This window comes from Mesoplodon mirus, assembly GCF_964341445.2.
Source record: "Mesoplodon mirus genome assembly, chromosome: 9".
NCBI classification, from domain to species: domain Eukaryota; kingdom Metazoa; phylum Chordata; class Mammalia; order Artiodactyla; family Ziphiidae; genus Mesoplodon; species Mesoplodon mirus.
In genome coordinates this window covers 109544139-109559908 of record NC_138985.1, presented here as the reverse complement: position 1 = coordinate 109559908, position 15770 = coordinate 109544139, and the positions used below count along the sequence as shown (strand labels likewise).

At 63.3% G+C, this 15770-nt stretch overlaps 1 protein-coding gene across 8 annotated transcripts in view; it reads right to left on the bottom strand.

Annotated features, from left to right (window-relative positions):
- Positions 1–1457: 1457 nt before the first annotated feature.
- AGAP3 (ArfGAP with GTPase domain, ankyrin repeat and PH domain 3) overlaps positions 1458–15770 on the bottom strand; it is a 58173-nt gene continuing 43860 nt past the window's right edge. For 3 of the 8 annotated variants that reach the window (XM_082632105.1, XM_082632098.1, XM_082632102.1), the window contains 8 exons: positions 10194–10362; positions 7268–7387; positions 5595–5732; positions 3739–3893; positions 3565–3655; positions 3150–3372; positions 2300–2555; positions 1458–2145 (listed from right to left, as the gene is read on the bottom strand). In XM_082632105.1, coding sequence (XP_082488231.1) covers positions 1939–2145; positions 2300–2555; positions 3150–3372; positions 3565–3655; positions 3739–3893; positions 5595–5732; positions 7268–7387; positions 10194–10362 — 1359 coding nt within the window. In that variant the 3' untranslated portion in view covers positions 1458–1938. Of the gene's footprint in view, positions 2146–2299; positions 2556–2581; positions 2778–3149; positions 3373–3564; positions 3656–3738; positions 3894–5594; positions 5733–7267; positions 7388–10193; positions 10363–15770 lie in introns of those variants that run through there. The other 5 variants (XM_082632106.1, XM_082632101.1, XM_082632107.1 and 2 more) reach the window with 3 other exon arrangements.

The window sequence follows — 15770 nt, the reverse complement described above, 5'->3', positions numbered from 1 at the left end:
GCTGGAGAATCAGGCTGAAAAAATGTAGTCCGGACCAGCCCCATTCCTGGTCTAGATCAAGGCTGTCTGCTACCCTTTGACTCAGCCACATGCGGAACCTACAGGGTGAGATTCTTTTTAGGAGAGAAGCCAGGCAGAGGTCGAGGATCCCAGGAGCGGTTGTCATCTTGCTGTCAGGAATCCGTGTCCGCAGGTCTAGCAAGGGCTGGAGCCGAGGCCCTCTGGCTCGGCCCCCAGGGAGGGGAAGGGGGTGCGGGGAGGAGAACTGGCAAGACCGAGGCCTTGATCGGCCCTTTTTTCCTGCATTTACCTCTGAAGCCTCCTAAACTATACCAGGCAGCATTCAGCCACCCAAGGGGCTTCTTTTCCTTGGGGAGCCTGGAGGTGATTATTGCTAGTATTTTCTGAGCCCAGGAACCCAGTCTCACACACACCCACGGCCCTGTCTCTATTCTGCCCTTATCCTTGCCCCTATCCTTGTTTAAGCCTCTTGTCAGCCTGGCAAAAGGGGCTGTGGACCAAGACAGTAAAATCTGGTTTCCCCTCTGAATAGCTTTACTTGGTTGGTTTCCCTACACACGGGCAAGGGCCGTGCAGAGCGCCAGCCCGCCACACCCAATGTACAAGGGCCACCAGCAGAGCAGCTCCAGGAATGGGGGAAGCAACGGGCTCCCTAGGGAGTGGGGACCCTAACTTAGCAGTTCTCACCCTTCAAGAACAGGAACAGAGGGGTTTCTCCCAGGTTCTTTCTAGAATAACTAAGGGATAGTCCGAGGGAAAAGCAGAAGCCCTGGATTCTGCCTCCAATTTGGCCAGGGGTTGGTGGGAGTCAAGGGGGCTGTTCTGCCGTCGGTGACCTCCCCCCTCCCCGCTCCTCAAACGCAAAGCCTGGGGATGAGTTCCCCAGAGACGCACTGCCACTCAACCCATCCCGTCCCCAGAACTCTCCCCGCTGGGCACGGACCCGCGTGGCTCCCTGAACCCCTGGCTGGGGGGCTGGTTCCCAGACACCTAGTTAGGGGGACGGGGCTCCTGCCCTCTCTGTGGGTGAACTCTGGGCAGCACAGGTGTGGTGTGAGGTCACTGGACAGAATACTGATGACAATGAGGAGACCAACAGGAAGCCATTCTGAGGGTGGAGACGGCAGAGCAGGGGGAAGCAGCAGGAAGCTTCGAGCGGGGAGCACGGAGCTCGTCTCTCCCCCTGGCAGGGTTCACCGCGGTGCTGCTGACAAACCCAACTATGCCCCTGGGCAAGAGAGGGCTGAGAGACACGCACGTAGGAGGCTGGGGGTTACCTAGCCTCCAGCCTGCCTCCTGGACGGGGGTGGGTGGGTGGAGGGGGTACTCTAAAGTAGAGTACAGCAAAGATGAGAAGACAGGGACAAAGGAGAAGAGAGAGATGGGAGGGGCATTTCGGGAACGGCAGGGAGATGAGAGGGGAGACGAAGGCCACACACACAGTCTGGTTTATTGGCACATCTCACACACACCAAATATGTACACAAACATAAATATTCCAATGTACACATTTACATGGGACTCGCAGGTCACCCCCAGCGTCTGCCCCGCCCAGGCTCCGTTTTAGGAGGAGGCTCCCAGGGGGCCGGCACGAGAAGGCAGGAACCTGGAGGAGGGCGAGGTCCTGCCCCCCTCTCCTCACAGCACCTCCAAAGGGTCCTGTCCCTTCTCAGTGGCACCGGAGGGCAGGGGCCAGACACGTCCGACCCCTCCGCTGCAGCTCCAAGCCCGGCGTCTCCTCGGATCCTTCTGTGTCTCCCGTTTAGTTCTTCCCTTTGACTCTTCCTGTCTCCCTCTCCTTCCTCTATGCATGTCCCTGCTTCTCAGTCTCTGTGTCTTTGTTTCTCCCAGCGCCTGTAGGGAGGTGGGTCCTCATGCCCTGGAGTCCTTGTGGCCCCTATGCCCTCTTCCTGGGCCTTACAGGAGACTAGGGCTTCGGTGCAGCTCACTGGAGGCGCTGGTGCCGTTGGCAGGCTCTCTGCTGGGGGTCGGGGCTAGGCTGCAGCCCTCCCCGGGGCAGCCATGCTGGATCAGGATGTCTGCGCACTCCTGGCTGCCGGCCCGGCGAGCATAGGCCAGCGGGGTCAGGCCCCGGGCGTCCCGGCTCCTCACGTCCACCCCGTACTGCAGAAGAAAGCACAGTGTCCACGGTTGGTGGGACACGGCGGGAAAGGTGTGGGCTCCCGGGGAGAAAACAGAGAGGCGGCTCTCAGAGGGCTGGGGTGAGAAGGCTGTCAGGGAGGTCAGGGGCACCTGCGGGGCGGGAGCCCCGACTCACCCAGATGAGCAGCTGCGTGAAGACGACGTTGGCCATGGCGCTGGAGAGATGCAGGGCCGTCCGCCCGTCCCCGTCCCCGTAGGTCTCGTTCACCTCTTCCTTGGACCCGTGGGCCAGGAGCATCACCAGCAGCCGCAGGTCGTCTTCCACCACCGCTCGGAGCAGCTGCTGCCCCAGCGGCACATCCGAGCTGGGCAGCGGGGCCAGGAAGAGCTTCTGCTCGTACTTGGCCCGGATCCAACGCTCCTTCTCCTCTCTGCGAGCACAGGAAGGGCCGGGCCGGGGGTCAGCGGGGCGAGGGGGCAGCAGGGAGAGAGAGTGTCGGCGCAGAGGCGAGCCTGAGGGACCCGGGGGGCTCAGGGGGCAGCGGGCGGTGCAGAGGGTGTGGAAGAAGTGGAAGAGAACTCCGGGGGAGGCCCCTGGGGGCCGAGAGGGCAGGAAGATTCCCGGCAGGGCTCGGGTGGCAGCTTATCTGGCCCTGCAGGAACAAAGGAGACGGGGGCCTGCACTGGGGGCCCATGCACGACCCTATCTACCACCCATTCTCCCCATCTCAGAGCTCAGGCCGTGGCCTTCGCGCTACAGAGCGATAGGGCCCTGCGCATGCGCCTCCCGCTGGCCCCCTGACCTGCTGATAACACTGAGAAAGGGCCCGTTGTTGTGAGGCGCTGAGTGACAGGAGGGGGAGGGGCACCCCCAGGGGCCCACTGCCAAGCAGAGCGATGGCGGGGTTTTAATGAACCCTTCCAGCCCTGTCACAGCTGCCCGGCCCCACCCCCAGTCCTCCCCACTGGGCAGGAGCGCCCACATACCCTCCCTTGCCGGCCAGCGCCAGGGCCCCCGCCCTCACCTGCAGGCGTCGGGCCCTGGCTTCGCGTAGCCATCCAGGGCCCCCTCCCAGACACTGTTGGCCAGGGCATTGCCCATCGCGGTCATGACGGCCAGCAGCTCAGGTGGCCAGTCATCGAGGTCGAGGGAGCGGACCCGGGACAGGTGAGCCCCCAGATGCCGGTGGGTCCCCGAGCACTCGATGCACATCAGGGCGCCCAAGTTCAGGCTGGCCCAGTCTGGATCTAGGTGCGGAGAGGAAGCAAGATGAAGCCCACGGGCAACCAGAGCGAGACCACCAGGAAGGTCCTCCCCGCCGCTGTTCTCGGCCTACGAGAAGCCTCTTGCAGAGCTTCCTCCGCGAAGCTGGTCGCGCTTTCTCTAAGCCCCCCGCAAGCCCGGCCCCACGAGCCCGGCCCCGCCGGCCCGGCACTCACTGGGGGCATCGCAGTCGATGCAGAAGCTGTTGCCACGAACAGTGCGCACGGCCTGCACAGCCAGAGCTGCATTCTGGTTCCCCAGTCGAGTCTGCCTCGGGGCGAGAGGCAGGGGTGGCTGGTCAGTCGCGAGGCCAACCTGGGAGCCCACCCGCCCCGGGCCTCTGGGCCAACCTTGTCCTTGGCGCTGCGGCAGCCCTGCAGGCTGGCGAGGATCTGGGCCTGCACACTCTGCACCCACAGCTCTCGCTCCTCCGCCGTCGAGGCCTCGAAGTGCCACGTCTGCCCGGTGAGGGACACCACCACAAACTCGAACGACTCCTCAGCCTCTGTGGGCACAGGGACACGCGCCGGCATGAGGGCAGAGGGCCCCTGCCGGCACGCACGTGCAGGGACATGCCACCCCAGCCTCGAGGACCACTCTCTCCAGGGCACCTTGTGGGGAGTCGGGGGGCAGAGAGCCGTGTGGAGCCCCCAGACCTCCATCCTAGCCACCTGCGGAGCCTGGGAGAAAAAGGTGGGGAAGCGAGGTTCTGGCATCCCTGGCACTGCTGGGAATGGGTCTGGAAAGCAGAGGGTTGCTTCCTGGGGAAAGCAGAGCTGAGTATCTGGAGGATGTGATGGGGCGTTAGGAGACAGTGCTGGGCGGGGGCGGCAAAGGCGGGGGTGGGCACCATCCGTACATGTCAGCTGCAGCCGCCTCATTTTGCAGCTCATTAAACCCAATATTCCTGACTGCGTCAGCGTGGGGCTCCTGGGAGCCGGGCCCCTCCCCCGCTACCCTGGCACAGGCAGGCAGGGAGGGCAAGGGGATGGGGAGAGGAGGAGAGGTTTCCTCCACAGACTAGCTCGGATGTGTGAGCAGATAGGAACCTGAGGACATCTGCAGTGACAGACACTTCCCAAGCAGTGTGGTGAGGCTGTTCCCAGCTCCACTCCCCCAGGCCCCCCAGGAGACAGCCACGTGGATCTCCTTCCCGATGGTCACCGCCCCGTGGGTGAACAGTTCCTAACAAGCAGTGTGGGTGTGTCGTGCGGCTGGAGAGACAGGGGCCTGTAAGGAGGCCCAAGTGAGACCACACGTCCTGCCAGGGCAGCCTCCCGCCCCAGTGACACTGACCATGCCCTCCCCGCCCCCCTGCCAAGGGAAGTCCTCCTGGCGGGCTCCTGCTCTAAGGCGCCCTTAACGGAACTGTCTTCGTAGAGAAACTCGTACCTTTCTTTCCCCAGGCTCCACCATTCCACCTCACCTTGCTTCCAACCATCTTTGAACTACACGACGGTGACAGTCTGTGGGGTTCAGTTCCCTGGTACAGGTGCACCCCGTGCCGTGAGCGCTGAGCACCCCTGTATCACCGGTTGGCTGGGAAAGGTGGCTCCTTCCCTTAGAGATGATCTCCCCCACCTAGCCACGCCCCCTAACCCTGACCATCAGAGTAGAAACCAGCAACTGTGCATCAACATAGGTCCACCTTGTTTAGTAGCAAAGACACTCCAACCACTGAGAAGAGGCGCATTTTGAAGATACTCTGGGGAAAATCAGAAGCAGCGCTATGATTAATAAGGAATTACGAGAAAGGACCTATGGAAAAAGACCTGAGGAGCTGGAATTCCTCAGCCTAAAGAAGACTAAGGAGAGGCTCAGCCAAACAAACACACGCGTATGAAGCACCTGTTTTGCGCCCAGCGCTGCTTAAACTCAACGGGTGATACAAGAGACACAGAAAACACAGGTCCTGCCCGCACCACCCGGGAAGAGCTGCGGGAGTAGCAGCTCGCTGTCTTTTACCTTCTGTGAGAATAAAAGAAGTAAGCTCAGGTTTCCACAGGAAGGGTTTAAGTTAGGCAGAAGAAAGCTTTTCTAAGATACCAGGTTGAGATGACCCAGAGTGGTGGAGCTGCTTTTACTGGAAATTATGATCGGGAGGTGCTTAGCCTAATACAGAAGAAAGGGTGCGACTCTTCAGGCACCATCCCCAAGTCCCGCTGCCCACCTCCTGTGCCCCGGTTCCCCTTGGGGGCCCCCTAACCTTCAGCAGCAGTGCTGGGGCCGTCTGGCCGGGGGGTCCCGGTGCTCTTTTTCCTCCGGTGCTTCTTCCGGTTGGAGTGGGGAGATGGGGGAGGCTCCAGCTTGGGGCTGGAACTGAGCACCTCAGCTGGGCCACTGGCTGGTGAGGGAGAGGTGGAGAGTGTGGGGAGAGGGGAGGGGGCCAGTACAGGCCCTGCCCGGGGTGCTGGGGGCTCCACCCTGAACTGCAGCTGGGGGGCCGACCGGGGCAGGGGGAAGGGGGGGCACTCCCAGCCCTGTCCGCACCCTGGGAGGGGTCTGCCCACCGAGTCCCGACCCCAAGGCGCCCCCGGCCTTGGAGGAAGGGAGGGTGGAGAGGAGTGGGTAGGAACCGCAGGCAGGGCAGGGTGGAGGTGAGCAGGGAACCGGCTTCTGCAGCCTGGAGGGCGGAAGGCGCTCGCTCACGGGGGGCTGGAGACCCAGCAGCTCGGCACCAAATTTATCCTCAATCACACTCCCCGCTCCTCACAATTAATAGCAGAATTAGAAACAATCAGGGAGCTGCCTAATTACTGTCAATTAGAGCACGCTAATCAAGCTCCCGTCTCCCACACCCCGCCCCGCGCTCACCACTAAATGTCAAACTTCATTAGAGGCAGACACGCGCCCTCCCTCCCTGCCTTCCGCCTGCCAGACTCAACAGAGGGGCCCCACCAAGGCCAGCACAGGCCGCAGGACGGTGACCCGGGAAGGGCCCCCGGCTGCCCTCTTGGGCCTCCACACCCAGGAGGCCTGGGCCGGGCCGGGCAGGTGCCGCAGACCCGGGGCCGTGGGCGCCCAGCTGCTTCCTGCTGTCAGAGCTCAGGCCGGGCTGGCGCTTCTGCTGGGATGCGGGCCTGGGCAGGGTCTCTGGGAGGCAAGTCGGGGGAGGAGAGCTAAAGCGCTGCTGCCCAACAGGAGGGACGCGGGAGCAGCAGGTGTGCCCGGTCCCCAGGGAGTCTCCTCCCTCTCACATCCTCACTTAGGAGAGGAGGGCAGGGCTGCACCCATTTGCCTCTAGCCTTCAGGACTGCTGATGGATGTGGGGCTACGGGTGAGTGAGGAGAGCGCGTGGAGGTGCTCGCTGAAGAGGCGGGGGAAGACGAGGCACAGACACTGACTTAGGGAAGAAGACGACGACGAGGCCAAGGAGAGCAGGCGGGGGTGGGAAGGGAGAGTTCTCGACCACCCAGACTGGGTGGGGCCTCAGCCTATCCAGGGGCAGCGCAGGGGAGAAAGCACCTCTCCGGACAGCTCCCTGATCCTGTCTGCGGGGACCCCTCTCCACGCGGGCTAGCTGCCGCCTTCGGAACGTGTTTCAAGCCCCCAGCCTCCGACCTCCCCACTCAGCCGCTCCCCCGCACCCCCCCCCCCCCGCGGAGAGGCTGATGAGCTGGCGGCGCAGGGGGCTGATGGGGATGCGACGCCGCCAGCGCTGCCTGGGGCCCGCGGTGGGCGGGCAGGGAGCTGCAGAGGGAGGGTCTCTAGCGCCAGCCGCGGGGCGGGCCTGGGGACAGCACGGGGCAGCCACCCCAACTCCATGCCCCAGGCGTGGCACTGGCTCTGCCACAAGCCCTGGAGGGCTCCGCCGCGCCCCCTGGCCCATCTCGGCCTCCCCGGCTGCCCTCCTCTGCGGTTTCACCGGGTCCTGCATACCTGGGGGCAGGGCAGCAGCCTCACTCCACTGGTCGGCGCTGGAAACAGAGCAGGAGCGCTGGTGCAGCCCCTCTGGGCGCGGGCCGGCCCAGGCTGGGCTGCTGGCCGAGTGGGGGGCACCTGGGGGGCGGGAAGGGTCAAACTGGGAGGGGAGGCCGGGGGAAGGGCATCCATAGACTTTCCTGAAAGTACAGCTACAGGCAGAGCTTGAGAAATCCCAGCAGGATACTGACCCAGGATGACGGGCTCCTGGATTCACCAGGACCGGGCCAGGATCACTGGAGAACCGGAGGCCTCCCGTGGCCCAGACTTCACAACCCCCCTGTCTCCATAAACACCAGGGTCCACGCCTGTGTCCCCTCCCTGTGATCAGGAGCCAGAAGTTGGGTGCGTGCAACAGTCCCCCCATCACTGCCAAGCTGTTTCCCCGCTATCCCAGCCCCCGCCCCTCCTGGCCAGGCCCCGAACCCCGTTCCAGGCCACGTATGCCATTTGCTGTGCCATTCTTTGCTGCCATTCTGACGAGGAATAAGTGTATCAAATTCAAGTAATTATGTCTAATTAGTATTAGTAATTATCCTCTGGGGCTGGAGAAAATTAATCTTTCGTTTCCCATCGGGGAAGAACAGCAGAGCCAGGGGAACCGAAGGCTGCAGGAGTGCCAAGCCCAGGGCGGCGGGGCCGGCAGTGCGCGCCCTCCCCGGGCCCGAGTCACCCGTGAGGAGATGGTGGCAACGGCCTCAGGGCCGGCCGCGGACAGCGACACTGCCCTCTCACCTCAGCCTACCTGAGACAGGGTGGGGCCTGAGGCCAGAAGGCCACGGCTGAGGGAGGTCTGCACTGAAAGCTGGGCAGCTGGCCGGGGGCCCGGCGTTAGTGACAGGCAGAGATGGGCCCTGAAGCTGAACAAGCCCGAGGGAGGGGCGAGCGGCTGACACCAGGCCCCGGACCAGCCCCGCAAGCACAAGGGTCAAGTTTCTGGAATCCAAGGGACAGGAAGATGTGCGCGGAAGTCACTAGAAGGTAAAGGCACAGGCCAGACGTCCCTGACGCTCGCTCCGGGGACAGCACGAGACTGAATGGTGGGGGCGGGTTTTGTGGTTCTCTTGTATCTGTCATAACACCCCAGGCAGGACCAGACACACAGTTAAGTGCTCGTTAACATACGCGTGGCACCCGTGCCAGCCCCTCCCACCCTGCCTAACAGGTCCCTGCAAACTTAGCCCTTCTTGGGGTCCCCCTGCACCGACCCCCGTCAGGAAACCTTCCAGGGGAGCAGCCTCGGGTCTTAACTTCTCAGATGCTGTGCTTCTCGCCACCCCTCGCCCACTTCCATCTCCCTCCGGGTTCCAGATCTTATTCCCCCCTCCCCCCAGCCCCACCCAAAGACAGCACAGGCCCAAGTTCCTCCCCAAGCCCCCCAACCCAAAACCCCGAGGGAGGGCAAGCGCTTTCCCTTTTCTTTGTTAATTCTCCCCTCATTACGTCTGCAACCCCACAATCAGTGTGCACTGTAATTGTCGAATTTGATGCTAATGATTAATGAATTAAACATGGAGCCATCAATTAGTCCTCGGAGAATAATTCTGCATAAAGCAGCGGATAATGTAATTACAGTAACAAAGATAATGAGATGTTAACATCGCCCGGTGAGTGGAGACATGTGCGAGTGTGTGCGAGGTCGGTGCGCGGCGGAGGGGACGCGGCTCGGGTGGCGCCTGGCCATGTGTTCCGGGGACGGCGGCGAGCATTTGCGGGTACTGGCAGTTACGTGGGTGAGTGTGCCGCGCACCCCCTTCTCCACGCGCCACTTCCGCTCCCCAGGTGAAGGTCTTCAGGGACGGGGATGTGACAGGACAGAGTGTCTTAGGGCTTCCCTCCCTCTGAGGGAACAGCTAGCTTTCCCCTTGCTGCCTGCCTGCAACGGAAGGCTCCCCCTCCATGACCCCTCTGGTGTCATCTGAGAAACCCCAAGCCCGTCCACAGGCAGCTCCGGGAGGTCCCCAGCCCCGCCCCGCGCAGTACAACCAGGACCCGCCTCCCGCCCCCAAGTGCAGCCCCACCCGCGGGTCTCTGTCTAATTCAAGGGCTTAGAGGACAGAACATAGCTTCCCAAGTCAGGCATGGGCAGGTTCAAACCCAGCTCCACCACTTCCTGTGGGATTTTACAAACAAGTTATTTAACCTCTCCGAACCTTTGTTTCCTCATCCACACGACATGGGGAGGATAGTCTCGACTTCAGATCTACTGCAGCCGGCACCCCTCCACCAGCGGGGTCGGTGCCTGCCACCTGCCCCTCGCAGCGCCTCCAGACGGGGGCAGCGGTGGCACACGCGGCAGGGCGGGGTGCCGGCCTCTCAGGGCCCTCACCTCCAACAAGGAGCGCGCTCAGGAGGCTCCACCTCTTCTGGACACGGGGCTGAGTCCGCTCGGCCTCCAGCTTCTCTCTAAACTCAGTCTTCTCTGAGCAAAGACCCCCCCCCGCCTCTCACCGCAGACCTGAGGACGGTGACCAGGTTCGCCCCAGGCAGCTCTGTCCCCTCCCTGCCCGTCCCGCAAACTTGACTGAGATGTGGCCCTGGTGCCAGAGGGCCCATGTCCCCACCATCACCTGCCTCGGCTCCAGACGCTGATGCCACCTGTCAGCACGAGGCTATCTGTCCCCATTCTGATCTGCCAGGCGGTCCACTGGCCGCCACCTCTACTAACCTCACGAGGGCAGCGTTTTGGCAACTGCGCTTGGCTGAGCTGATCCCGAAGCAAGACACCGGGTGGCCGGCGTGTTTGGAGCCCCGAGGACCTGGCTGGGGAGGGGCGCAGCCCCACACGCCTCCCTTCCGGGCCCCGTCGCGGCGCGCCCCACCCTCCCAGACAGATGGGGCCACAGCAGCCACACTCCCCCTCCCACCTCAGCAGCCCCCTCACCTGTTCCCCCACCCAGCTGCGCGCTACTCCGCTCCAAGGCCAACCCGTTGGCCCGGGGGCTGGCGCCAGGGGCCGTGGCCGGCGTGGCTCGGGGCAGGCGCTTCCCTGGCACTTTGACCGTGGTCCGCAGCAGGTCAATCTCCTTGCCGTGGATGTTCTGCATGTAATCCTAAGGCCACGTGGACAAGACAGAGGAAGACTCGTTAGGACAGGTCACTCTTCGGCAGCACCTCACCTCTGACCCTCCCAGCTCCTGGGTCTCTCCCCCGTGCTGCTGGCGAGGGAGGAGGGGGACAGCCCAAGTTCTGTGGCGCGCACAGCACACCTCCAAGGCTGCCGCGTGCGGCTCGGTGCGGGGCTCAGCCGGGAGCGGGGCAGGTGCGACAGAGGGTCGAGAGCCAAGAGCTGAGGCTCGGGGCTCCTTTAGGGAAGGCGGCTCAGGAGGCAACGCAAAGGAGGCCAAGTACTGAATAAACCAAGATGGGATTTAGGGGGAGAGGGCATGTGGCCGAGGAGAGGAGCTGACAGGCTCCACGGGATATGGACGACTGGGTTGCCCCGGGCCCCGGTTGGCTGGTCACCAAGGACTTCAGCCATATTTTCAGAAGCTCCCACCACCACCTGGGACTTTGAGAACTTACAAAGCCTAGAGCAGCCCCCAGTCCTTAGAATGGCACCTGACGATAAATATCTGTTGAACAGTTAAAGGGAAGCCTTTGGTTCTTTTCGCTGTTCTTACGGATACTGAACAAGTCCACGGTTCCACAGATACGGGTGAGCATCCCAGCGGCAGGAACAGTAACCACCACTGACGTCACGTCGCCCACCCGGCCACGTGCCAGGCGTCCACTGAGCCACAGCTGTGTATCGCGTCTACATTTCATACACCGCCTCACAGGATCGTCACGACAACCAGGACGGTGTTACTGCGCCCACTTTGCGGGTGAAGGAACTGAGACTTACAAAGGTTAACCTGTCCCAGGTCACACAATCAGGTGACACAGCCAGATTCAAGCCCAGGCTTTCTGGGTTCCCAAGGCTCTGCACGGAAGGCAAACTTCCTCCTCGGCCCAGGAGCAAACCCTGCCTTCAAGTCAGTACCGACAGGGCCCTGAAGTGAATGAGCGGGGAGGGACCCTGAGGGTGGGAGCCGCTGGGTGCTGAGCCCCACCGTCCGCTGTCTCGACCTCGGCCTGGGACCGCCCCACCCCAGGGAGTGGCACCTGGAGGGGCCGGGGGGCGCGGGAGGCGGGTGGCGCAGAGCACAGCCCTGCTCGCCCTCTGGCTGCCTGCCTGCCTGGCTGCCCTAAAGCCCGCCCGGCCTGGGCCCTGCTCTCCCTGCTGCTCTGATGTCTCCTTCCAGGCTGCTGACTCCTGCTTCCCTGCCCCTGGCACCAGCGAGTTCTGGGGCAGTTCTCAGCAAATGTCCTCCACAAAATGTGGCAAAAGCTCCTTCCCGGGGGCACAAGCTGGTGCCAGAATTCCACCGATCAGACTCGGGATGGGGGCCTCTCCTCCCTCAAGAGAGCCTCTGGGATGTTCTGCGTCCAGGGCGCTTCCCTGAGCGTCTGGCTCGACAGAGTCTTCGTGTCCTTCCAGGCCCCAACCCTCTCACCCTACCCACTTGGAGCATCACTCCTGGTCACCCAGGTGTTCTCCTACCTTCTCAACTTTTAGCTTCAGGGAAAAGGGACAATGTCCTCTGCTTAAAAGAGCCGATGGGGACTGCTGCCTGTTGGGAAGCAGGGCCAGGGCGGGCTGGCGAGGTGCTCGGAGGCTGCCCTCACTCTGTGCATGAGCAAGAGGACATCCAGTAGAAAGGGGTCACCTGGCCCTAAGGAGCCAAGCGAACGTGGGAGTTTCCCGTTAGGAAGAGAAGGGAGAACAAGGAAGCAGAGAGCACCCAGCACCAGCCCTGCTCCTGCACTGCTGCGTCGGGCTGGAATTCACCGCAGGGCGGGTCATCAGGGGACCAGCGTGAGGGCCAGTGGCAGGAGTCGCAGAAGGACCGTGGGGAGGACGGGGCATCGCTGATGCTAGCACGCTGGCCTCACCAGTCAGGCCCGCCTCCCGGAGGCCTGGCCAGGCCTGTACTCACTCTTTATTCTCCAAGCAGCTCTGACACCTTCACAGGCAGATGGCTCTTCAGAAAGCCAACAAGGGCATAGCCAGCCGGAGGAGAGGAGCTCCTTTCCCTGCAGCTTTGCGCTGCGTCCGTGCCCTCCCGCCACCACCTAGTCCTGCGTGAGGGACAGTGCCAGGTGCCTGGCCTCAGGCACCCTCCACTCTGAGGGGGTCTGCCTCATGTCTCAGAAGCACAGAACAACATCACCGAGAAGTCGGTGAGGGTGGGCTCCACCCACGGGAGGACCCTCTCCCCTCCAACGACCTCTCACCCCCACGCTGCTGAGTGCTGACAGGGCTCCGTCCCCCTGGTCCCTTCTCCAGCAAACTTGGCCCACCCCACCCAGTGGCCGCTGGCCCTTTGGTCTTGCTCTCGGCCCAGCATCCAGCGTGTGACTCCACCCTCCTGGCCCGACAGCCCACCCACTCGGCTTCCGCACGCACCCAGGACCCTGCACACAGTCACATCTTAGCTCAGCGGCTCCAGACGACTGTCAACAGCAGGCCGGGCCGAAGGCACAGCTGCAGTCCCTTTCCTGGGGGAGGGGCTTGGGCTGCTCTAGTTCACAAGGAGGTCACAGCAGCTGCAACAGTTTTCAGGGCCCACGACAGCCCTGGGATAACCAGGCTGGGACACGGCGGGAGAAGCTGACCCCAGGCCAAGAAAAAGAGCCACACGGAGGGACCCTGTTCAGAACCAAGGAGCCAGCAACCAACGTAAGGGGAAAGCAGTGGCCCTCAGCATCTCTGACCACCCCGGACGGGCACTGGTTGCTCGGGGGGTGTGGGGAGCAGGCCAGCACCTGGCCAGCTGCAGGCCCGGGCCCAGAGGCGGAGCCCGGCCCCAAGGAGAGTGCGGCAGGAGCTCAAAAGGCAGCAGTAGGGACGGGGCGTCCGGGGCAAAGCAACAGCGTTTCCCTCCGTCAGCAGAACGGGGGGCTCGGCAGTGGCCGTGGGAGCGGCTGCTTGGGAGAGCGGTCACCGCGGCTGCCTTTATTACCCACCATCAAACAGCAATTTCTTCCCCAACCTCCTCGCTAATTACCCAGCCAGCGTTCTCATCTCGTTTTATTACTGGAATTAACAACGAGTTCAGAGCGTGGAAAGCTATTAAGATGTGTGATTAAGCCACATTCAATTAGTTTCTACAAACAATTTAATTGATGTTGCAGATAGAATTAACAGAAGGTGATTGTGTGAATGGCTTCGCTGGCTGCAAAATGGGAGAGGCTGTGGCAGGCTCTCTGGGGCTAGGCAGGGGCTGGGCGTGAGGCTCGAGGCCTGCCCCCCAGCCCTTCCTCTGTGGCCCATCCCGTCCCGCCAGCCCGCCCGGCCTCCGTCGGGAGGCGGGTCCCCAGCACCGCTGCCCTCGGGTCTCCTGGGCAAGGCCGGGCTAGGCCAGGAGTTCCCGGACGGGCCTTCCTCTCTGGCTCCCTAACAGGAGGGCGCCTCCAAGGGACGCAGGCAGCTCCGGGGACGGAGGGTCCCTGCTCACTGCTGGCAGCTGGGAAGCTTGCTCAGGTTGGAAAACACGGCAAAGGGGGACGGAGGTGGGAGAGCTAGCAACAGGAGTGCGGCGGCCACCAAGGATGGAAACCGAGAGGCGAGCAGCCTCTGTCGGGAGGGAACTCAGGGCCCTGGGGCCGAGTCCGTGCTTTCACTGTCACCACGGTTTCGAATCTGATTCTCGCCTCCTGAATGAGAAGCATCTACAGGGCAGGGAAGCTGCCATCTGCGCATGCTGGTGGCTTGGGGCATCCAGCATGTGGGGAGCTGGGGAAGGATGTGCACTTTGACCCCGGAGCCAGAGGGCAGCCAGTGAGGGGCGGACGGATGGGGAGGCCGTGCTCTCAACCTCCGCACCGCGTCCTGCGGCCCAGGCGGGGCCAGCAGAGCCGGTGGCCTCTTCGATTCACCTCGCAAGAAAGCAGCAACAGCCTGGAAGCGCCTGCCGCCAGACCCTGTCCCGGGCCAGACACACTAAGCCACACACAGTTCGCGGGCAGCACAGCGCTGGACGGGACTCCGAGAGCGTCCGCCGCCCAGCCGGGCCGGGCACGTGGGCTGCCGGCTGCCCCCACCACACCCACCAGCCACCTTGCTTGCCCCAGTGGTAACTCTCCAGCGACTCAGGCAGCCCCGAAGGGAGGCGCTCCTGGCATGTAGAGAAAACTCTGGGCAACACTCAAAGTCGTGGGCCAAGTCTCAGCCCAGCCACTGGCTGGGTGACTGATGATCCGGCAAAGCCCACCGAGCCTCTGCTCTCCACCTGGTTAAGCTGTGTGTAAAAACAGCAATCCCCCGGGCCTTTACCTTCCCTTCCGAAACCAAAACCGAACACAACACCGGGCATTCTTCTCCCTGTGCCGAGACCCCGCTCCCATCCCTCCCCTCCTCCCTCTGGGGCGTGGGCCCAGCCGGGGGCAGCGTGAAGCAGGAGAAACAGGTAAGGACGCAGCAGAGGTGGGGTGAAGGCCACTGCCACACAGGTGGGGAAACAGAGGCCTCAGGCCAGCTCCCAGCCCAGCAGCCAGGAGGTGCCTGGGCAGGGCCACGTGTGTCCTGCCTGGGCTGTGGGCGCTGGAAGCCAGGAGGGCCCAGACCCTCTCTGCTGGGAAACACTGGGGTCCTGCTCTTTGTGGCCAGGGGCGCTGCACCCGCGGGTGCTCCCCGATCCCTAAGACACGGTGCCTCTCGTCAGGGCTCTGCCAGTAGCCTTGCTGCCTCTTGTCCTGCGTGGACTCAGCGGCGGGACCAGGTCCTGGGTGAGGAGGAGGCCAGAACGGGGGAGAGGACGGCACCCAGGAGCCTTTGTGCTGAATTCCCAAGGCCCCCCGGCCGTGGCCTCTCGTCTATAACCCCCCTCGGCCCCAGTATCATGGCACCAGCCCCCGCCCTGTGGAGTAAGAGGCCCCGAGCTGAGGGGAAGGGCCAGGTCCAGAGGCAGCCAGAGGGCCAGGCTGGGCTCTGGCCTCACTGGAAAGGCCCAAACCAGGCCTGTGAGCTTTCTCAGCCACCCTGGGTGGTGCTCTCAGGATGGAGCTATGGCCAAACCGTGGACCCCAGCACGTCTCAGGTCGGGGACCCCTGACACCTGTGCAGATTCAAAGGCCGGAGAGGGACCCTCGGAGGTAGGCCTGGGGCCTCCGGGCAGGGGGTGGAGCCAGCCCACGTGCTGCGCTTCAGGGGCTTCACGGGAGAACTCATTAGCCCCACAGCAGGGTGGTGACAGAGATGGATGCTGGGGACAGCTGTGCGCTGGAGCCACGCAGCGAGGGGAGAGGAGGGAGGAATGGTGGGGGAGCGGCCACGGGGGCCACGCTCCTGTCACCGTGCCCCAGCCCCTCCCCGGGCATCAGCCACACCCTTCCAGACCCCTCTGCCCTACCAACAGTGCCCCCGACGCTCCTCCTCCCAAGGGGGCCTGTCCAGGCCCGCCACCCCAGCAGTCCT